Source organism: Strigops habroptila, chromosome W (genome assembly GCF_004027225.2).
Source record: "Strigops habroptila isolate Jane chromosome W, bStrHab1.2.pri, whole genome shotgun sequence".
In the NCBI taxonomy this organism is placed as follows: Eukaryota; Metazoa; Chordata; class Aves; order Psittaciformes; family Psittacidae; genus Strigops; species Strigops habroptila.
The window spans coordinates 5,760,941-5,785,075 of record NC_044301.2 but is presented as its reverse complement, the minus strand read 5'-3'; the positions used below and the strand labels follow the sequence as shown (position 1 = coordinate 5,785,075).

The 24,135-nt window shown below is 44.3% G+C and overlaps 1 protein-coding gene across 1 annotated transcript in view; it reads right to left on the bottom strand.

The window, feature by feature from the left end:
- LOC115619127 (unconventional prefoldin RPB5 interactor 1-like) overlaps positions 1 to 23,932 on the bottom strand; it is a 51,685-nt gene extending 27,753 nt beyond the window's left edge. Inside the window, exons 1-2 of the mRNA XM_030511173.1 lie at positions 23,861 to 23,932; positions 658 to 692 (exon numbers count right to left, since the gene is read on the bottom strand). Coding sequence (XP_030367033.1) covers positions 658 to 692; positions 23,861 to 23,932 — 107 coding nt within the window. The remainder of the gene's footprint in view (positions 1 to 657; positions 693 to 23,860) is intronic.
- Positions 23,933 to 24,135: the final 203 nt, after the last annotated feature.

Genomic DNA, 24,135 nt, shown 5'->3' with positions numbered 1-24,135 from the left:
GTAAGATCAACTGTTATATCTCACAGTAACTTATATAATATAAGGTTTCATTCACTATCAAATGTACATTTTCCTCACATGCCATAGAAAACTATTATTTACTAAGCATGTTTTCTATTAACCATAGATTGCCAACAGAGAAAAAAGTGCCCAGAGATTTTTTTTTTATGTAACAAACCATTTCTTTCTAAGCATTACAAACTAAGTTTTATTACATACTTTACTGGGGGGAAAAAACAGGGAAACATGACTTTCAGAGTGGTTTAGCACATGGAGGAGGGGAAGCAGAATTTCCCTACTTGCTCCATAGTTAGAAAGAAACCAAGAATCATTAATTCTACCCTGGGAGTACCTTTGCACCAATCAGGCAAATTCAGCATTTACCCACAAGGTTACTTGGGGGGAAAAGACGAATGAGATGGGTATCTAAAACAGAAGTATAAACAGTGTATTTGTGATTTAAAGTAATGATATCGGTGGAAAATATATACATTTTCAAGAGAGTGCACTGCAACAATGCTGACCTATCACTAACTTTAATCCCCAAACATGCTAATAGGATTTGGCTATCATCAGAATCAATAGCAATACTTTATTAAAATATAATTAGGTTACTCATCAGTATTTTAGGCATGTAATCAAACATTTTTCACTTACCAGTGCTGGATTTTTTCTTGGCAGCTAGTGACCACCTGTCATTAAAACAGATAACTACTCATGAGAAAACAAAGCTAAGCACACAGCTGCAATGTCAATGCATCAGAAACTAGAACAGCAGCATTACAGATTTGGAGGTGTCTCTATATACATTTCTATTTGTCAGTGTGAAGGCATGTGAATGGTAGTTCTTAAGCAGCACACTTTATCACACACTAATGCAGACTGATAACCATAGAAAAAAATTACAGCTTTTCAGTTCATATTTTGGTACAATACCTCCTCCATAACTATTACATGACGCATGATATAAGTAGTAGGCTGTGCAATCTGCAAATCTATTTTCAGTGTTACATGTTTTCAGAATAAGAAAACAACATACATTATAACAAGACATCAATGTAACTTCCCTACTCAGTCATTAAAAAACAAAATCAAATGAACCCCACAGCACCAAAAACATATTTTCCATCATCAGTACATCAACAAATGTCTCCACTGCCAGTTTGGATTTGAAAAAGCACAAATTAATTTTGTGGTGTTTAAATACAAGAATATCTGACACCATTATGGGCTGCTGGCTTCCCTCCTGTTCTTTCCAGGTGTCACAAAAAGAGGAAGTTTTAATCTGAATATTTCACTTTATGCCACAGGCTTTCCCAAGAGATCCAAAATAATTTTCAAAATAAAGGGCATTGCTAAAATGAAATACTTTTCTTCTTTAACTGTATTTTTTAGACTATGTAGGTATAGCAAACAGACAAGATGCTGAAACCTGTGACCTTCTCTGCCATAATAACGTGGAGATTTTGTCTTTCAAAACGTATTCTGATCTCTGAATAATGGTTACCAAAAATATAACACAATTTCATTCAATTATATGAAATGCAATGAAGCCACGAGGCAATTAAATATGTCTAAACATCTTCTCACTATAAGTATTTTCTAGATTTTTATTTTTTACAAATTTTGCTTTTCCTATAGCCAAAATAATGCCAACATTTGAAAGCAATTAATGAGAAAATTTGCAGAGAAAACAGTAACATACATTCAAGTACCACCAAAATCACTGGAGCAGATAATTATTTTTTTTTTTTTTCCCAAACAACAGGATGAAAGGCAATTTTATTTTTTTTTCTGTTAGCATATGTGCAGCTATTGCAGAACAGAGCTCAGACCCTGCACTCCCTACTCAGGGACTACTTTGTGAGCTAATAATTCTTTAAACAGAGTAAAGTACTTACATGAAAAGGATCAGCTCTACATTTATGGTTATGCTATTTCATAATCCATCAGGAAATTCAGCAGGTAGCTTGCCCCATGTAAGCCAAGTTTAAATTTATCATTTGCTTTAAACACCTATAAATCAAATGCCCAGCAAAAACTTTCCTTAATGTGCAAGCTAAGGTTAAGAGTAAATATACAGACTTCTACATGATATCAACTCAGAAATCTAATTCATACTATTAATATTAAGCCCATTTTAAGAGTAAAGTTCCCATCAAAGGTATAAATCACTTAGTGCAGGGTAACAATGCTAACCCACAATGGAGCCCACCATGCACAAGTACAAGAGTTAGAGCCTATTCTATCAACATCCCTCATCCTTTCAGTTGGTAGAGATTGTAAAGCGCATGACATAATTTAGCACACAAAAATGTTTATGAAATCCTTTAAGAAAGTTCTGGTTTAATTGCCCCATTGCAGATGAAGATGGAAAAGACGAGAAGCTTCCCATTCCCAATATGTGACTTCCCATGCATGAAGTGAACTAAAAGCACAAGAAAGGCCCTGCAAACCAGAAGAGCATGTTCATTAACATGATAATCCTTTTGTAGCTGCATATTAACAAGTTACATATTCATAATCACTTACATTATTTAGAGGACCTCCTATGAAAATTTCCAGGCTATATCCATTAGCTACAATGTTAAAGGTTACAGAAGATAGTCTACTGAAGGTTTCCAGGAAGATTTTTAATTAGTAAATATATAAATTGGGCACATATGCTTTTTATGTTTTTAAAAAATAGCCCATCAGTAAAACAGCTCAGGGGCATATGCTGTTTCCATCACCCTTTATACCCTTTTTTAAAAAAAAGAAAAAAAAGAAAAGCAATAAGACAAATCAATTTTCATTTAATTCTTCTTTTTTGATATAATCTCTCTTGAAGGGATACTAAAGGATGGAAAAAAAACCAAACCTTTTTGTTTCAGAGGCCAGCATAAAAGAAGACCTTGTACAGAAGTACTAAAATATACCACCTTAAAAAAGTTTCAGGCTGCACTTCTAGTACTGAATTCTATTAAAAAATGTCATGGTTTAAGCCCAGCCAGTAACTCAGAACCACGCAGTCATGAGCTTACTCCCCACTTTCCCCCCCGCCACCTCTGGGAGGGATGGGGAGGAGAATCAAAAGAATGTAAATCCCATGGGTTGAGATAAGAACAGTCCAATAACTAAAGTATAAAATAACAACAACAATAAGGGAAGAGAAAATAAAACTAAAAAGGGAAGGGGAAAATAACTCAAGAAACACAAGTGATGCACAATACAAGAGCTCACCACCCACCGACTGATAACCAGCCTGACCCGAGCAGTGATCTGGGCCTTCTGGGTAACTCCCCCCAGTTTATATAGTGGGCATGACGTGCTGTGGTATGGAATACCCCTTTGGCTACTTTGGGTCAGGTGTCCTGTCTCTGCTTCCTCCCTGCTTCCCGTGCCCCTCCTCACTGGCAAAGCATGAGACTGAAAAGTCCTTGATCAGAATAAGCATTACTTAGCAACAACTAAACCACTGGTGTGTTATCAAGATTGTTCTCAGACTAAAGCCAAAACAGAGCACTGCACCAGCTACTAGGAAGGAGAAAAATAACTGTTACAGCTGAACCCAGGATAGTATCCACCCTTTATTCCATACCTATTAACATCATACTCAGGTCCCACATTTTTCAATATACCATCGCTTTTTTATATATATACATACACACACACACAGAGACATATTATTCCTTAGTCCATGGACCATCCCTATAAAGTTCACTGAATTCATTCAGTCTATGATGTTGTGCTTCATCAGTCCTTCAGAACAGGAGAGACAGTGTGTAGTGTTGGATTGTTGCCTCCTGACGACAGCATTAAACTTGTCTGGTTTCGTCAAAGTTCATTTTCTGTTGGGGTGACGATCGGAGGGAAGTCAGGTTCACTTACTGGTGGCCAGAGGACAGTACTGGGAGACTCCTGCTGCTGCTGGCTTTTCCCATGACTTGATTCTCTGCTGATGATCATGATAGCACATAGCTTCTTTTCAAAGTCCAGACTGGCAGAGATGAGCATTTAGCTGCTATAGAACTGTTCTAATACAGGCAACAGCATATAATTGAGTTCATTGGCTGTTTTCCCCCAAAATTAAATCCTCTTGAGGTACACACCGGACTTCCCCATCTTTCTGCACTACCCATGAGTGGGTTTGCCTTTACCTGAAGCAGGAATAACCCAGACTGTCTTCCCCAACAAATTCTTTATGTGCACCACAGGAACTTTATCCCCCTCTACAAGACGTAAAAGTTCTGATTGGGCTGGGCCAGCCCTGTTGGCAGATCCCCTCGTGTTGACCAACCAGGTGGCTTTTGGTAAATGTGCATCCCAATGCTTGAAAGTCCCACCACCCATTGCTCTCAGTGTAGTTACTAACAGCCCATTGTACCGTTCGATTTTCCCAGAGGCCGGTGCATGGTAGGGGATGTGATATACCCACTCAATGCCATGCTCTTTGGCCCAAGTGTCTATAAGGTTGTTCTGGAAACGAGTCCCACTGTCTGACTCAATTCTCTCTGGGGTGCCGTGTCGCCACAAGACTTGGTTCTCAAGGCCCAGGATAATGTTCCGGGCAGCGGTGTGGGGCACAGGGTATGTTTCCAGCCATCTGGTGGTTGCTTTCACCATGGTAAGCACATGGTGCTTGCCTTGGAGAGTCAGCGGGAGTGTGATATAGTCGATCTGCCAGGCCTCCCCATATTTGTACATAAGCCATCATCCTCCATACCAGAGAGGCTTTAACCGCTTGGCTTGCTTAATTGCGGCACGTTTCACATAGGTGAATAACCTGGGCAATAGTGTCCATTGTTAAGTCCACTCCTCGATCACAAGCCCATCTATATGTTGCATCTCTGCCTTGATGGCCTGAGGTGTCATGGACCCACAGGGCTAAAAATAATTCACCCTTATGTTGCCAATCTAAGTCATCTGAGCCACTTCAGTCTTAGAAGCTTGATCCACCTGTTGGTTGTTCTGATGTTCCTAAATGGCCTTACTCTTGGGTACATGAGCATCTACCTCGCATACCTTCACCACCAGGTTTTGCACCCGGGCAGTGATAGCTTGCCACAGTGCAGCAGCCCAGATGGGTTTACTTCTGCGTTGCCAGTTGCTCTGCTTCCATTGCTGCAACCACCCCCACAGGGCGTTTGCCACCATCCATGAGTCAGTATAGAGATAAAGTACTGGCCATATTTCTCATTCAGCAATGTCCAAGGCCAGCTGGATGGCTTTCACCTCTGCAAACTGACTCCATTCACCCTCTCCTTCAGCAGTTTCTGCAACTTGTCAGAGGGGACTCCACACAGCTGCCTTCCATCTCTGATGCTTTCCCACAATACAGCAGGACCCATCAGTAAAAAAGGCATATTGCTTTTTGCTTTCCGACAGTTTATCATATGGTGGGGACTCTTCAGCACGCATCACCTCCTCTTCTGGTGACATCCCAAAATCTCTGCCCTCTGGCCAGTCCATGATGACTTCTAGAATTCCTGGATGACTGGGATTTCCTATGCAAGCTCGTTGTGTAATTAGTGCAGCCCACTTATTCCATGTAGCATCAGTTGCATGATGGGTAGAGGAGACCCTGCCTTTGATCATCCAGCCCAGCATAGGCAACCGGGGTGCCAGGAGGAGATGTGCTTCAGTGCCAATCACTTCTGAAGAAGCTCAAACCCCTTCATAGGCTGCCAGTATCTCTTTTTCAGTGGGAGCATAGCTGGCCTCAGATCCTCTGTATCCCCAACTCCAAAAACTGAGGGGTCGACCTCGAGTCTCTCCTGGAGCTTTCTGCCAGAGGCTCCAGGTAGGACCATTCTCCCTGGCTGCGGTATAGAGCACATTTTTCACATCTTGCTGAGTCCGGACTGGTCCAAGGGCTACAGCATGAATTATCTCTCGTTTAATTTGTTCAAAGGCTTGGTGTTACTCAGGGTCCCATTTGAAATCATTCTTCTTCCGAGTCACATGATAGAGAGGGCTTACAATCAGAGTGTAATTTGGGATGTGCATTCTCCAGAACCCCACAACACCTAAGAAAGCTTCTGTTTCTTTCTTATTAGTTGGTGGAGACATTGCTGTTATCTTGTTTATCACATCTGCGGGGATCTGGCAATGTCCATCTTGCCATTTTATTCCAAAAACCTGAATCTCCTGTGCAGGTCCCTTGATCTTACTCTGCTTTATGACAAAACTGGCCTTCAGAAGGATTTATATCATTGGCTGTGTTTCCACCCTGAGGCAGTAGATTCCAAGTGTACTGGACGCCCCTCCAAGTAAAAGTGAATTGTGGCCTGCACTCTGCTGCCAAAGGAATTGAGAAAAATGCATTGGCAATATCACTTGTGGCATCCCACTTGGCTGTCTTTGACTCCAGTTCATATTGAAGTTCTAGCATGTCCGGCACAGCAGCACTCAGTGGCGGTCTAACTTCATTCAGGCCATGATAGTCTACTATCCATTAGACTCTCACAGTGGCCATATGGGGCTACTAAAGGGGTAGAAAGTCCTACTTATCTCTCCTTGGCTCTCCAGTCTACGGATCAGCTCATGGATGGGAATCAAGGAGTCTCGGTTGGTGTGATATTGCCGCCAGTGCACTGTTGTGGTCGCAATTGGCACTTGATGTTCTTCGACCTTCAAGAACCCCACAACAGAAGGATCCTGTGAGAGACCAGGCAAGGTGGACAGCTGCTTCATTTCCTCCATCTCCAAGGCAGCTATACCAAAAGCCCATCTATACACTTTTGGGTCTTTGAAGTACCCTCTCCTGAGATAGTCTATGCCAAGGATGCATGGAGCCCCTGGACCAGTCACAATGGGGTGCTTTTGCCACTTCCTCCCAGTCAGGCTGATTTCAGCCTCCAGTACAGTCAACTCTTGGGATCCTCCTGTCACTCCTGAAATACAAATGGGTTCTACCCCTTGATAGTTTGATGGCATCAGGGTACACTGTGCACCAGTATCTGCTACAGCCTTATACTCCTGTGGGACTGATGTGCCAGGCCATCTGATCCACACAGTCCAATAAACCCGATTATCCCTCTCCTCCACCTGGCTGGAGGCAAGGCCCCTCTAATAGTGATCATAAGATTCTTCACTTAGTTCTTCTACAAAGGCATTAGCATTCATATTCATAGGAGTTGGACTAAAATCAGCTTTTCCACTCCATCTGGGAAGCTGCTCACCAAAGACTGAATTAGCAATTTTCTTGGGAGGATCATTCTTGACTGTTGTTTTCCTCTTCAATTCACACACCCGTTCCTCCAGAAGTGAGGGAGGTTTTCCATCCCACTTTCTCATGTCTTCTCCGTGATCCTGCAGATAAAACCATGGGGTGGCCCATGGCATATACCTCCTATATCTTCTCTCTCGGGCAATAGGGCGCCTTCTGGTAATAGCTGAGATGCGGTTGGTACATGTGGGTAACTGGATAGATCATCTCTCAGTTGCTTGAACTGCTGGGACAGGAGTTTTTCCACAGCTGAAATGATGGAAAGGGCAAGATAGTCTTCAAACTCTCGGAGTTGATGACTCATTTCATCCACTGTTGGTGCTGCTGCCTCACTCCAGGTCATTGATGCCAATGAGTGGGCATATGATGATGGCACACTCCGTGTAAATTTCCACCACATGGGTCGTGTACATCTGAGTTCATCTGGATCTACGGGTGCATTCCCGGCATCCAACTTATGGTAGATCATCTCTAGAACGGCTAATTCTCTCAGGTACTAGAGGCCTCTCTCTATCATGGTCCACATGGCTGAGCGACATATAACATCATCCTTGTAGGGAAACCTTTCCTTCACAGCTGCCAAGAGCTGCCTCCAAAGGCTGAGGGCTCTCTTCTCTCTTGCAATCGCTTTGTCAATTCCTCCTTCCCTAGCAAGTGATCCCAGCTGCTTGGCTTCCCTACCTTCTAGTTCATGACTGTCAGCCCCATTGTCCCAGCATCAGAGCAACCAGGTGACAATGTGCTCCCCTGGAAGATGGCTGAAATCTTTTCGTATTTTCTGCAGCTCAGTCAAGGACAAAGATCGAGAAGTCACCTTGTCCTCTTCCTCTCATTCCTGTACTAATTCTTCTCGTTCAGATGTCACCCCCTATAGTTCATGCATTAGGACTTTATCTTCGTTCACTACAGAAGTTGCTTTCCGCGCCTTTCATTTGCTTTTCCTCTTGCTTATGGGGCAACTGATTTGGTTCAGGTACAGCGCATGCTACTGGGGTCGGAGTGGCTGCAGTGTCTGTCACTTGGGTTGGAGCGGCTGCAGTGTCTGTTGTCCGGGTTTGAGTCACTGCTGTGCTTGTCACTGGGGTTGGGGTAGCTGCTGTGTTTGGGGTTTGAGTAGTTGCGTTGCCTGTTGCTTTGCCCAGGTGCTTCCCTATACAATCCCACACACCCTGCCACTCATGACTGTGCAGCCTCAGGGAAGATCTCTTGGTGGTACTCTTAAATAGTTGTTTAACCTTAGACAAGACCTGAGCCCGTCCCTGCTTTGCTTTGAGATCAGACGAGATCGGGCATTCTCAGGGTGGTATGGCTGTGGGTAAAGCACATACAGTATTTTTGGCAACATGCAGATTCCCAGCAAAAGCAGCAGGCAGGTTTCAAGGGTATTCAAAGGATATTCAAAACCTTTAGAATTCTCAAATGCTGCTGTAAATAGCCTGGTGGGGGAGCTGGGGGTGGTGGTGAGGGAATGTCTCCTTCATAGGTTGACCCTCTGAGGGAAGGAAAAAAAAGATGTGTAACTGTTAAAAATTCCCATTATATGCCTCCCATAGTCTAGAGGTGATAGCCACGCTGAGAATGCTTACCAGCCCAGCTTCATGATCAATGATTCGATTGTATCACAAGTCATTACCATCAAGTACAGCAAAACAATGAACCTTAGCCCAGGCCCCGAAGCCAATAAACACTAAAACAACAAGTACTAGCTCCATGTAAGGTGTGTGTCGTGCTTTAAGCCCAGCTGGTAACTCAGAACCACGCAGCTGCTCGCTCACTCCCCCCCCCCCCCTTCTTCCTTCCCCTGCTCCCAGAGGGATAGGGAAGAAAAGCAAAAGAATGTAAATCCCACAGGTTGAGGTAAGAGCAGTCCACTAACTAAGGTATAATACAAAACTACTACTACTACCACCAATAACAATAATGAGAAGGGAAATAACAAGTGGAGAGGATACAATTGCTCACCACCCACCGACTGATACCCAGCCTGACCTGAGCAGCGATCTGCGCCTTCTGGGTACCTCCCCCCAGTTTCTATACTGGGCATGATGTGCTGTGGTATGGAATACCCCTTTGGCTACTTTGGGTCAGGTGTCCTGTCTCTGCTTCCTCCCAGCTTCCCGTGCCCCTCCTCACTGGCAGAGCATGAGACTGAGAAAGTCCTTGATCAGAGTAAACATTACTTAGCAACAACTGAAAACATTGGTGTGTTATCAGGATTGTTCTCAGACTAAAGTCAAAAACTCAGCAACTGCACCAGCTACTAGGAAGGAGAAAAATAACTGTTACAGCTGAACTCAGGACACCTTCCTTTCTTCTTTCAGCAACTTGTTAAAATTTAGTGCATCATGAGCCCCTGACCAGACAGAGGCATACTGTGGGACGGCCCTGAGAGAGCACACTTCTGTGCACCTATAACCCAAAGCATAATTCCTTCTGGATTAAAAAAATGATAAAGCAGGTGATTACACCTTGGTACTGCTCTCGTCACCACTAGGCTGAGCTATTTGAAGGGAAGCACACGTTGCTGCTTTCAGGGAATTTCTTGTTTCAAGGTTTCACAGAGTCACAGCAGAGCAGGAGAGTCAGCCTTAGACCTACAATCATCTCCCAGGTGTCCCCCACCATGCCAATCTGAACCCAGAGCAGCTTGCAGGCTAGTGACTACAAATCACCCCCAAACAACTTGTACCATTGTAATGGATGGGAACATAGCTGAGAGTTGATTCCCTCTCATGACTGAGAGACATAACAAAGTATGTTTTTTGTCAAAGTGTATTCAGTAGAGTATATATGTTTATGTTCATCATGACTGTCAGAAAGAGGCAGGAAAACATGAGGGTGCAGCTGTTCTATGACCTTCATACTTGGCCGCACTGGGGCGCCTGGCCAATGCTCTCAGAGTGGACAATGGTGAGATCATGAGAAAATGCACGGTCCCATGAGTAAACAATTAGAGATCTGGCATAAAACCAGTTGTTTTGATAAGGGTATAAAAGCGGGACCCTCTTGTGGCCATGAAAGAAGCCTCACCTATGGGTGGATGCACCGCATAGGAATTTTCCCAGTTACCTGAGAATCCTGGCATAGGCTGCAATGGGGCTTCCCAGCTGGAAGTGTGGGCCTGGATGATGATTCAGTGGTAATCGGTGATGTATTTCTTCTTAATCTCTGTTCTCTCTATGCAGTAATGATTTGATGCATTGCTAATTTTCCTCTGTACTTTTATATATATCTAATTTGCTTTATTATACTTATTTACTATATATATGAGATATATACCTGATTCACATTAGTGTGCTTGTTTGCTTTAGTGTGCTTGATCACTTTAGTGTGCTTGTTTAATAAACTGTGTATATTATACAGGTAGCGTGTGGTCGTTTTGTGGCGTACCCTGCCTGTTAGCAGAACAACTGTTCAACCAAAGACTTCATTAGCTGTCTGAAGGCAGGAAATTCCTTTTGTGTCCAACACTTTTCTCTCTTTCCAATCTATTTATAGCCCACCTTCTCCAGGATCTTCCATCTGAACAGCTCAAAAACTTACCTATGAATTAAAGTTTAAAGCACTTTGGTAAAGTGCTACACTGATCTTGCAGGCTGAGTAACTTAACCACTAACACTGGAACTGGGCTAGCATCAGAAGCCTGTTGCTTCTGCATATGCTCCCATTCCTAACAGCTGAATAGAATTCTCCTTAGTGCTTCTAATTACCAAGGTGGTGCACAAATAGTTCTGCTCTCCTCTCCAGTCTAAGACTATTTGGGTTTATTTAGGTAGTTCTCCAAGGTGGAATACATGAATGCAAACGTCTCTACTCCTCAGATAGGCACTGCCTACAAGTGATGGGTTTAGCACACAGAGTGTAATTCTCTCTCTCACCTGTTCTGAACAGCAATAAGGCGAGCTGCCAAGCCAGAATTTTATTTGTTTGAGTTCGTGAAAAACTGTAAGCAACAGAGCTGGTACTGGTATCATCTGTAGACAGTGTTAGGTCCCAATGCTAAACCTGCTGCATCCAAGTCACAGTAATGTTCAAGTCTAAAGAACTAGAAACTGTTATTTAAAATGAAAGTAAATTTCAACAAGAATGATGGAAATAAAAATGCCCCATCATCTTAGGAAGAGTTCCTGAATGAATGAAAAGCTATTTCCACACTTGTGGCTATTGATGTGGAAATATGCAGCATGGCACAAAAGCAAAGTTTCCACTTTAACTGCAACTCAGGCATCTGAGAGGCCAAGTAGATGTGTGCTGTTTCTACATGCACACTTGAGTATTTTGCTTCAAAACTGTGGCTCGCAATCTGTCTGGTCTTCTGAAATTAGAAGCTAGGGACACAGATCTAATCCCAGCTCTGATTCTATTTCTTCTAGATGGCCTTGAGCAAATCACGATCTCTCAGTCTATATTTCTTCATCTGCAAAATGGGGATAATAGTATTAACCTACCCACCTCAGTGTGTTTAATGATGATTAATTAATGTGAGAAAAGCACTCTAAAGATGTAAGAGCACTATGTAAGTGATAAATCATTATTTACCACTTGAAAAGTAATCTGAATAAAATCAGATATGCAAATTTGTTCACATGTAGCAATAATATAATTTGTGACTATTTAATCTTGAATTAGTCTCACTTTAAACATCCCTTTCAATCACATTTCCAGTTACTTAGGGAAAATGACAGTATGGAATACTTTTTGTGGAAGCAGAGCAAGTAATGAGGTGGTAATTCGGTAAGAGCCTAATAAAGTCTAAAACCAATGATTTGCCTTCAGGAGACTGTCCCTGCCATTTGGGCTGTATAAATATCTCAGTCTCAACCTTGGTTCTGTTGTTCAGAACTTCCAACAAACTACAGTGGAAGTGGATGCTGCTTTTCTGAAATGCAGATCCACGTTTGCAAGGCTCATGATAAATCCAAGATCATTTCCACTACTGACCCAATTCAGATGACTCCGACTCTGCACAGTTTTAACTGCTTAACCTTCTACATCCAAGTATTTACCACAGTTGATACACGCACATAAGTTGCCTCCATCTGTAAATGTTTGCAGCATCAAAACCTGCTCTGCCATACAACTCATGCATGAGATTTCTCTGTCACACCCCCAAACCCTAAAAGTTTACCGATGAAATAACCAGATCACAATATGACTTTACATTACAGAAGAACACTAATGGATGGTCAAACATTTAATCATTTCTTGGTAACAAGGATGTAACAAGCCACATGCAAAATAAACATTTAAAATGAATTTTCATTTTTTCCTCTAGGAAGCTACACAGTATTTGCCTAAAACACAGCAATCGCTGATGGAGAAAGACAGAATTAACATTTGCACAACTGTTTTTCCTAGAGCCTCATTTTCAATCAAAAAAATTAAACAAAACTATTAAAAGTTCTTCAGTCTGTTGGCACACTGTATGATCTAATGGAAAAGGAAGAAAGCATTTCTGAGTGCTCATACTCATTTATTAGATCATATTACTCAAAACCACTACATTTCAAGAAATTATTAACATAAATCCCCCTTTGGGTGGAAACTTGTCTTTTGAAGAAATGCATTTGGGAAGAATACTGAAGGAAAAGAGAGACTGAAAGAAATTTGAATCATGGCAAACATTTCTTTCTAAAGGAAAAAATCTAATTTAAAAATATAATCACAATTTTTACCTTTCTCTACAAGAAAACAAGTGAAGATCTATTTTTATATTAATTGTGTACACAAAAGTGGGTCACAGTTTTGCAGAAAAAGTAGTACATTATTATTATTTATCAGTAAATAAAAACTAAGTTCTGAAAAAAATTATTTTGGGGAGCTTAAAAATTCTACTTGAAACATCAAAAAATTATAAAGCGGACAGTAAACACCTCATCTTATCTTTGCCACTGGGAACTCTGCCCTCTGGACTATTTTACATTGTGACCACTGTTATAGGTGATGCGACACATGACTTGGAGTTACCCTGTAGTAAGCGTGGCACAGGTAAGCATGGGACAGCCAGGCAGGCAGGGTCACCTCACACGAGCCAGCACCCTTCCTCCTCGCATCCAACCATGAGCTCCCAATGCCTTTGGGCTATTTTGCTGTTTGCCAGTCCCCTTTGGGAGTCATTTCAACTGACGAACCCAGCAAAAATCTCAAAGGCAGCAGGATGTTTTCCGCTAAGAGTGCAAGTTTAATTAGCTCTGAACCAAAAGAACTGGTGCAAGAGAGCAACAAACTGGAGTAAGGTCTCATCTTTCACTGGTAGCAAGTCAGCATCCATGTCATGTAACTGCATCTTGAGACAGAGCTAAGGAATTTGTACCTTTATTTTAACTTACTTCAGGTAAATGCATTCATGTGGCTGTACCATATCCAAGCTAGCTCAGGTACCAAGACAGCAGCATGTGGCGTATTGAAAGCACGGACTCAGGTCGGTGAGGATACTGAGACAAACTTTATTACAATCAAGCCCCTTTTATTCCCTCATTCGGTACCTTCTCAACATGCCCAGGCATGCCACGCTTTTCCTGTTTCCCAACATCCTGGCCCATCAGCCCAAGGCTTGTTTGGTTATCAGGGCCTCATAGCTTGCATTCAGAGTGTTGCTCAAGCCCATCATGCAGATCCCGTCGCCTTTACCTCTCACAGCAGCAGACCAACATAAGCATAGAACTCCCGTGATCTAACTCACCAAACACCTCCAGCAGGTTTTGCAAGCTTTGATGTAGCCTATGGTGCAATGACTATGCTGCTAGCAATACCTGAGTTAACTAGCTAAAAATTGCCATGAGCCATGGCACCTGCCTCCCAGACATACCTTCAGGCTGTGGTTCAACATTCAGCCGCAATCCTGAGTAAACTCATCCCTCCCTGTCTCCAACTACTCAGCTCCACCGTCTTATCCTTCCAACCCTGACATAATCTGCTGGCAGACATCTGTGATGCTGCAGTCAACCAGATTAGGGAACCACGGTGGCTGAAAAATAATCCAGGAAGAAAAAAAAGCAAAAAAGTCAACAACCAAGGTTTGGGTTTAAGCTGGATCCCAACCCAGGTCACTGAGTAGCATCACAGATGTGCCACCCTAAAATTGATAAAAGGCAGAAACAAGCGGTCATAAAAAAAAAGGTAAGATCTCCTTCCTGGATAACTCACGTGATCATTAAGGAAATTTTTGAACAAGGGACTGAGGCTGCTGCTCACAACTGCTCTAACTTGGTACGAGCATGGCCGCAGTTCAAAGGGCCAGCCCAATTTCACCCATCGCTGGCTCTGCATATCCCCCACCACATTTGTGCTGGCATCTGACACAACCATTTTGTATGTATTACTGGATTCCTCTTACTCCCAGCAGGCTGATCACAAGCTTTAGTACAAAAGTGGTAGAGGGGTTCACCCTTTTTATGACAGTGAAGTGGCAGCCTATGCAAACAGACAAGAGGAACCACAAAACCAGCAACTGCACAGTGCAGCCCCGGGTCCTAACACCCCACTACAAAAAAATTCAGTCTCAGTGCAATTGCTGCTCTGAGAGCCTCAAGACAGCAAGCTCTGAGCTAGCACATCCATCTGCAAGACTGGAGCTCCAGATTAAAACCAAATACAATTTCACAAACTCAAAGGAGGAAAGGAATACATGGGGTACCCAAGGGGTACCCAAGTCAACCTGAAAAGACAGGTTATGAGCAGGACTTCTGGAGTGGAGACCTGCAAAGATACTGGAGACACTGAAGACAATTCCCAAACAGTACCCTAGTCACTGCATCTACTCACAGAATCTGTAGTAGGAACAGGACACTTCAATAATATTTAAATTTTGTTGATATAATCTCATCTATACAGTTTAGTTACCAGTGAGGCAGGACACATACAGACTTGCCCACTCCAGAATAAAGGCAACACTCTTTAAACTCTTTTGTGAATAGTTTTTACTTTAATTACCATTTAAAAAACAAAGATCTGATAATTTATTTCACAATTCTTGACACTATATAATATCAGTGGGTATTTAATTCATAGTAATAAGAACATAGACAAATATTGACTATAAAAAGTAAAAGCGATGATCAATTAACACTGGAGGAACAATAAGTATTACACTTAAAGCTTCTAAATAATGACTGAATTAGCCCTTTTACTTGAAAGCAGCGCATGAGAAAACATTACTGGAACCCACTATTACAAAAGAAGCACTGGATGGGGTGCAGTGAATGTCACCACAAGTTTCTGAAGAAGTAACTGTCCGGGTACCTTTGAAAAAGCAAATGAAGCTTCAGACAGGTCCTTTTAAAAAGGAACATATCAAACCAAGCTTTGGACACTGTTAACTTTTCTCAAGTGGTTACTGTGCAAACTGAAGTCCTACCGTGCTGCTGTCTTGTACCCAGGCTCTCTCTAGAGCCTGTTACCTTGGATGTAGGCTGGAAAAAGTGCAATGCCCTGGGAGACACTGCACTGGAAAGCACACTGAATCTCACCTGCCGAGTCTGCAGGCAAGCACTTCGAGATTTCCAGTGGCTCCTGCAGTGTACAAGACCCTACTCAGTCTCGCTGCTCTTTTTCAGACTGAAGGAACAGCTTTAAAACTTCCATGCTGCTGATTTCATAGCACAGACACTACTTGAAAAAGACTTAAACAGAATAAACAGAAGCAGCTACCTCCAGAAGTAACTCATATGAGCAGAAAACAATTTAAAAGAGTCTAAGCATAGGGTTCTCCGATTTGTTTCCCCATAACCCACCTACAAGTTATTTGACCATTAAAAAACTTCAAGTACCCAGAATCTTGAAAACAATTTGGAAATTAAAGATCATCCAAATCAACCATTAAAATTCATAAAAATTAAGAATATGTCAATAGTAGCACTAAATCTAATCGTGTTTTGTTGTCATGATGAGTGACAAGAGTCACTTGTTTGTCTTAATTTTCCTAAAAGGAAAATAAATAAATGTATTTGTTAGTGCAATACAAAAAAAAAAAAAAAAAAAATCATACTGCCAGCTAATACTGGAATCCTTTACATTCTTCATGCCCATGTTTGCACTCTACAAATGTCTCCCATTACACGTACCTTCCTTGCATTGCTCAGAAACTATAGAACATATCAGCCCACTGTAAATTCACTGTCTACACAAGTCGTACCAGATCATACAGATCTGACTTGTCAACTTCCTATCAGTTAGTAATCCCAACCCATTTCATTGCAGACATAGATGCATATCAAATATTATGTTTAAATGCAGGCTCTATGGCTTGAGAATCCACCTATTTAAATATTAATTTTATAATTCCTGTACTAGCTTGCAATAGATTTAACATGGTATTTTCAGCTAACATATTGCTTTTGCGAGTAATCCACGATACATACATTATATTCTTATGGAAAGATTCAAAACTTTATGCAGGCACTGTGCTTCCAGTGATGGTCTTTATCATGAAAATTACTAGATATTCTTCTATAATTTATCCCCAAGATACACATTCTAAGTCATGTTTTTATACAAAGTGCCTTTCGTGGGAGCACTGAAAATTGCTTCTAACAGCCTTGCCATCGCTACAAATTAACAAGATGAAATCTGTCCAACCGGCAAGCAGTCCTAAACAAGAATTAAAATTACTTTTCACCAGGGGTCCTAAACCTGGAAGTTGCAGCCTCAATCAGATTAAAAATAGAAAGTCATGAACATCCTGTTATTTTAATATTCTCAAACAGGAAGGAAGCCTCAGTTCACGTGCTCTCCAGAGCAGCTCTTTAGCACTTAAAAGCTCAAACTCATAGCTGAACCAGGGTTGTACAGTGGCCTGGAGATTAAAATAATTAACTATGATTCAAATATTAATTTTGTGGATAGATAATGGTGTATTTCACAGTTATACTCAAGGCTGCCTTCAGACTAATGGGAATAAACAGGTTTCTTTATACTTAATCAAGTATCACTGGGACAACGCGACATCACAGTAATTAAAGGAAATATATGTGCCTGCTACTGGTATATAGAGAGATAGTTCTGGCTAAATAACTTTACTATTTGTTATGATGCTCATACTACCATTACTAGTCTACCAAAGTACGGGATAAATGATTCTCCCTCATCTTTGTGCTAAGCCCAAAACATGAGCCTTCAACTTCATTAATTTTGTGAGAAAAATATGAATCTCTGAAAAGAGGCAGCTGAAATGAAAAGACCTCCTCCATCTTAAAATACAGTATTTTCCTAACTGAAAATACTGTTGTAATCCAATTATATATATTCATTGCTGTCCTGGGTTCAGCTGTAGCAGTCATTTTTCTCCTTCTTAGTAGCTGGTGCAGTGCTGCGTTTTTGACTTTAGTCTGAGAACAATGTTGATAACACACCAATGTTTTTAGTTGTTGCTAAGTAATGTTTACCCCAATCAAGGACTTTTCAGTCTCATGCTCTGCCAGTGACGAGGGGCATGGGATGCTGGGAGGCAGCAGAGACAGGACACCTGACCCAAACTAGCCAAAGGGGTATTCCATACCACAGCACGTCATGCCCAGTATATAAACCAGGGAGAGTTACCTGGAAGGCCCAGATCACTGCTCGGGTCAGGCTGGGTATTGGTCGGTGGGTGGTGAGCAATTGTATTCTCTCCCCTTGTTATTACACTAATCATTATTATTATTGGTGGTAGCAGTAGTAGTTTTGTATTATACCTTAGTTACTGGACTGTTCTTATCTCAACCCGTGGGAGTTACATTCTTTCAATTCTCCTCCCCATCCCTCCAGGAGCAGGGGAGAAAGAAGGGGGGGAGTGAGTGACTGGCTGCGTGGTTCTGAGTTACTGGCTGGGCTTAAACCACGACAATTGCATAAAGGGAAAGTCTACTATATCTTCATCATGACACTCGGTTTTAACCAAGATATGTAGTTCTTTAGTATAATTTCATATTGAAGCTAAAGTGTTCAATTTTTATTAGCCAATTTGCAGGAATTATGTAAAGTTTCCCTATGATAAAATATAATTGTGGCACATCAGCCTAACAGAGACTTAATTAATGGTCTCCTGGGCCTCTTTTCCACTAGAGGAGATCTGTTGAAGAAGAGTCTTAAACTTGCTTACAGAAGGGTCTTACCATGAACTAGAAATAATTCTATGTGGTTACAACCGACACATTAGGCCTGTCTGACACTAATGTACTGTCCTGGGTTCAGCTGTAAAAGTTATTTTTCTCCTTCTTAGTAGCTGGTGCAGTGCTCTGTTTTGGCTTTAGTCTGAGAACGGTGCTGATAACACACTGATGTTTTTAGTTGTTGCTAAGTAATGCTTACTCTGATCAAGGACTTTTCAGTCTCTCATGCTCTGCCAGTGAGGAGGGGCACAGGAAGCCAGGAGGAAGCAGAGACAGGACACCTGACCCAAACTAGCCAAAGAGGTATTCCATACCACGTCACATCAGGCCCAGTATATAAACTGGGGGGAGTTACCCGGAAGGCCCAGATAGCTGGTCAGGTATGGCTGGGTATCGGTCAGTGGGTGGTGAGCAATTGTATAGTGCATCACTTGTGTTTATTGTTTTCCTTTTCCCCTTTTAGTTTCATATTCTCTCCACTTGTTATTTCCCTTATCATTATTATTATTGGTGGAAGTAGTAGTGGTTTTGTATTATACCTTAGTTACTGGACTGTTCTTATCTCAACCCGTGGGATTTACATTCTTTTGATTCTCCTCCCCATCCCACCAGGAGTGGGGGGAGAAGGGGGGAGTGAGCAAGCGGCTGTGTGGTTCTGAGTTATGGGCTGGGCTTAAACCATGACATGTACCAGGGAAACTATTCTTCACCAGATTCTACCACCTTGAAAATTAACTGAAGGAGCCCAAGCAGATGACTTACTATCACCAATTATTGGTATAACAGGTTACTATCCGTGCAGAACGTGCGACACAGAGCAGATCCTCTTACTGGTCATCCGTATTAAGGGTCAGTGGTTATGTAGATCACAGCAATGACAAGAGTGAGCTGTTCAAAAGTAGACACATTCCTGCACACTGTATTCCAGGCAAGGCACATTTTTTTACATCATGTATGTCTTACTCAGTTTTCTTACTCTTAACTAAACCAGCATGTGACAAAGCAATACACAGTGAAGTCTTCAGTTCTAGATGAGGAGCTCTAACGTGCATCTTAGAAGCAGCTTTAAGAAATTTCAATCCTATGATTAAAATGAGCAGAAAAATTGAAAGGTGTGGTGACTGGGCAAACGTACTTGTGCCAGTGCTGCACTGAATATGCCCGCAAGTTCCTCCTGCACCCACAGAGAGCTCGCTGCAAGGCTGGGACCTACAAGCCCAAAATCCCACTTGCTAAATTAGCATGGTGCACTCGCCTCAGATCACAAGTGTAATCTGCAGGAAAAGGTATCTTGAGTTTTGAACTACAGCCACACATGGAACCAGCCTCCAAACTCCCAGGAATCATTTCTGCTTGGCTCTTTCAAAACTGTTTCAAATGTAATCAATGTTTTTAAGACAAGGCATGAATTTTTGATTCACCTCCTCTTCAAGTTAGCCCAGGAGATGACCCAGTTCAGCGGCACTGGCCAGGCCTTGCACAGGGCCTACGCGCAGGCCCATGTTTTACAAAGGTGCATGACCGGCCCTGTGGCTGGAGAAAAAAAGGAGAAGGGAAATGAGGGTGAAAAACGCATGTGGGAGAATGCCGGCATGCACGCTGCATGTGTATGGACTGTAATGATCTCCACAGCACGTCAGGACGAGCACCCAGGCAGCAGGCACAAGGCAAGCCCTGACCCCGCCACCTCCCGGTCACCCGCCTGGCACAGAATCATAGAAATGTTAGGGTTGGACCTTAAGATCATCTAATTCCAACTCCCCTGCCATGGGCAGGGACACCACACACTAAACTATGCCGCCCAAGGCTCTGTCCAACCTGGCCTTGAACACCACCAGGGATGGAGCATCCACAAATCCCTTGGGCAACCCATTCCAGTGCCTCACCACCCTCACTGTAAAGAACTTCTTCCTTATATCTAACCTGAACTTCCCCTGTTTAAGTTTGAAGCCATTCCCCCTTGTCCTATCACTACAGTCCCTGATGAAGAGTCCCTCCCCAGCATCCTTGTAGGCCCCCTTCAGATATTGGAAGGCTGCTATGAGGTCTCCACGCAGCCTTCTCTTCTCCAGGCTGAACAGCCCCAACTCTCTCAGCCTGTCTTCATACAGGAGGTGCTCCAGCCCCCTGATCACCCTCGTGGCCCTCCCCTGGACTTGCTCTAACAGCTCCATGTCCTTATGTTGAGGACACCAGAACTGCACACAGTACTCCAAGTGAGGTCTCACGAGAGCAGAGTAGAGGGGCAGGATCCCCTCCTTTGACCTGCTGGTCACGCTGCTTTTGATGCAGCCCAGGATACGGTTGGCTTTCTGGGCTGCAAGCGCACACTGCTGGCTCATGTTAAGCTTCTCATCAACCAACACCCCCAAGTCCTTCTCTGCAGGGCTGCTCTGAATCTCTTCTCTGCCCAACCTGTAGCTGTGCCTGGGATTGCCCAGACCCAGGTGTAGGACCTTACACTTGGCTTGGTTAAACTTCATGAGGTTGGCATCGGCCCACCTCACAAGCGTGGCAAGGTCCCTCTGGATGGCATCCCTTCCCTCCAGCGTATCAACCGAACCACACAGCTTGGTGTTGTCGGCAAACTTGCTGAGGGCGCACTCAATCCCACTGTCCATGTTGCCGACAAAGATGTTGAACAGGACCGGTCCCAACACCGATCCCTGAGGGACACCACTCGTTACAGGTTTCCAACTGGACATCGAGCCATTTACCACAACTCTTTGCGTGCGGCCATCGAGCCAGTTTTTCATCCACTGAGTGGTCCATCTATCAAATTGATGTCTCTCCAATTTAGAGACAAGGATGTCGTGCGGGACAGTGTCGAACGCTTTGCACGAGTCCAGGTAGATGACGTCAACTGCTCTGCCCCTGTCCATCAGTTCCGTGACTCCATCATAGAAGGCCACCAAATTGGTCAGGCAGGATTTCCCCTTAGTGAAGCCATGTTGGCTGTCACCAACCACCTCGTTGTTTTTCATGTGCCTTAACATGCTTTCCAGGAGAATCTGTTCCAAGATTTTGCCAGGCACAGAGGTGAGGCTGACTGGTCTGTAGTTCCCCGGGTCTTCCACCTTCCCCTTCTTGTAAATGGGGGTTATATTTCCCTTTTTCCAGACGTCCAGAACTTCACCTGACTGCCATGATTTTTCAAATATGATGGACAGTGGCTTAGCAACTTCATTTGCCAGCTCCTTCAGGACCCGCAGATGGATTTCATCAGGTCCCATGGACTTGTGCACGTTCAGGTTCTTAAGATGGTCTCAGACCTGATCCTCTCCTACAGTGGGCCTAAGGTCTTCATTCTCACAGTCCCTGCATCTGCCTTCCAAGACTTGGGTGGTGTGGTCAGAGCATTTGCCAGTGAAGACTGAGGCAAAGAAGTCATTGAGAACCTCAGCCTTCTCCAAATCCATGGTAGCCAGTTCTCCTGATTGCTTCCAGAGAGGGCCCACGTTATCGCTAGCCTGTCTTTTGTTTGCTACATACCTATACAAGCCTTTCCTGTTATCTTTCACATCCCTTGCCAGATTTAATTCTAGCTGGGCCTTAGCTTTCCTGACCTGGTCCCTAGCTTCCTGGACAATATCCCTGTATTTTTCCCAGGGTGCCTGTCCTCGCTTCCACCTTCTATGAGCTTCTTTTTTTCCCTCTAAGTTTCCTCAGCAGCTCCTTATCCATCCATGGAGGTCTCCTGGCCCTCCTGCTGCACTTCCTTCTAGTTGGGACACAACACTCCTGAGCTTGTAGCAGGTGATCCTTGAATATCAACCAGCAGTCTTGGCCCCCCTGCCCTCTAGGGCTTTATCCCATGGAACCTTACTAAGCAGGTTCCTGAAGAGGCCAAAGTCTGCTCTCTTGAAGTCCAGGGCAGTGAGCTTGCTGTGTGACCTTCTCACTGTCCTGAGGATCTCAAACTCAACCATCTCGTGATTGCTACAGCCAAGGCTTCCCTGGAGCGTTACATTTCCAACCAGTCCCTCCCTGTTGGTGAGCACGAGGTCCAGCATGGCACCTCTCCTTGTCGGTTCCTCTATTGCTTGAAAGAGGAAGTTGTCTTCCACACAATCGAGGAACCTCCTGGATTGCTTGTGCCGGGCAGTACCATCCCTCCAAGAGATATCAGGATGGTTGAAGTCCCCCATGAGGACAAGGGCCTGCGAGCCTGAGGCTGCTCCTATCTGTCTGTAGAGCGCTTTGTCCACAGAGTCCTCCTGATCAGGCAGTCTGTAACAGATCCCCACTGTAATGTCCCCCATCACTGTTCTCCCTTTGACCCTGACCCACAAACTCTGTTGACTCATCACCTGTCCGCAGACAGAGTTCCAAACTCTCCAGCCTATCAGTGACATAAACAGCTACTCCCCTTCCCCATCTGCCTGGTCTGTCTTTTCTAAACAGCCTGTAACCTTCTATTCCAACACTCCAATCATAAGAGCCATCCCACCATGTTTCTGTGATGCCAATGATATAATATCACTGTAGCTGTGCACATATCTCTAATTCCTCTTATTCCCCATACTACGGGCATTTGTATAGAGGCATCTAAGCTGAGCTCCAAATAAAGCTGACTCATTGGCTGGAGCAGCTGAAATATCTGTGCATTGCTCCAAGCATTTATTACAGGTGCTGGCATCTGACTGGGAGTGTTGGGATGGATCGATGCCCCCCTCCTCCAAGACATCTAATTTAAAGCTGCCTTGACCAGCCTGGCAAGCCTCCTACCAAAACAGCTCTTCCCCTTCTTTGTCAGACCAGCCCCATCAGCCTCCAGTAGACCTGGCTTCCTAAATTGAGTCCCATGGTCTAAATAACCAAACCCCTGACTATGGCACCACCATTCTAACCATTTATTAACCTGCCAAATCTGCCTGGCCTTTTCAAGGTCCTCCCCTTTATCCTAGAGGATTGATGAAAAAAACTATCTGAGCTCCAGAGCCCCTAACCACCTCTCCCAGGGCTCTCTAGTCCTTCTTAATGTTCTCTAGGCTATTGCTATCTATATTGCTAGCACCCACATGGACCACTAGAAGGAGATAAGTCAGCAGGACTTACTAGACCAGGCAGCCTCTCAGCAACATCCCTGATCCGAGCCCCTGATAGGCAACACGCCTCCCTCGAGACTGAGTCAGGCCAGCAGATGGGTGCCTCTGTGCCTTTCAAAGTAGAGAGGCATGTGTCGTTGTAAAAGGGCATTTCGGCACCGCCGCCAACAGCTAACGGGCCGGGCCGGGGGCCTCTCGGCGCCCCTTCTCCCTGTGGGGGCGGTCATGGGGCGGGCTGGCGGGTGTACACCGGCCTGGCCCGTTCCGTTCCCGGGGTTCGCTCCGGGTTCCCCAGCCTCGGCCCGCCGGGGACCGACCACGGCCACGACCCGCTTCATCCGCCAGCCGTGACGCCAGCGCCATCACGTGCCCGCACGCCGCCCCAATGCTGCCGACCTCCTCCCCACCCCCAGCCGGGGGGAGCCGCTTCATCCCTCCCCCCCAGCTCCCCGCCCGTCCCAGGCCCCGGCTGCGTTCCTCCTCCCACGGCCCGGCCCGGCCGCCTTGGTCTTTACCTTTTCGCACTCCTGGCGGAGGCGGCCCACCAGCGCGGGGCTGAGCGGCAAAGCGCCGCTGAAGGCCTCCATGCCCGCCCGGGCACGGCCCGCAGTCTCTAAGGGAGCCGCTCCGCGGCGCGGGGGAGCAGGCAGCCGGGTCGGGCCGATCTCCTCAGCAGGGTGAGTAAGTCCTATAGAAATGTTTGTGGAGGACGAAGCGCCGGCTCCAAAGCCGCATCCACGCGAGGACCGCCACCGCCTGGGCCCAGGGAAGCATCTCACACTCGCATTCT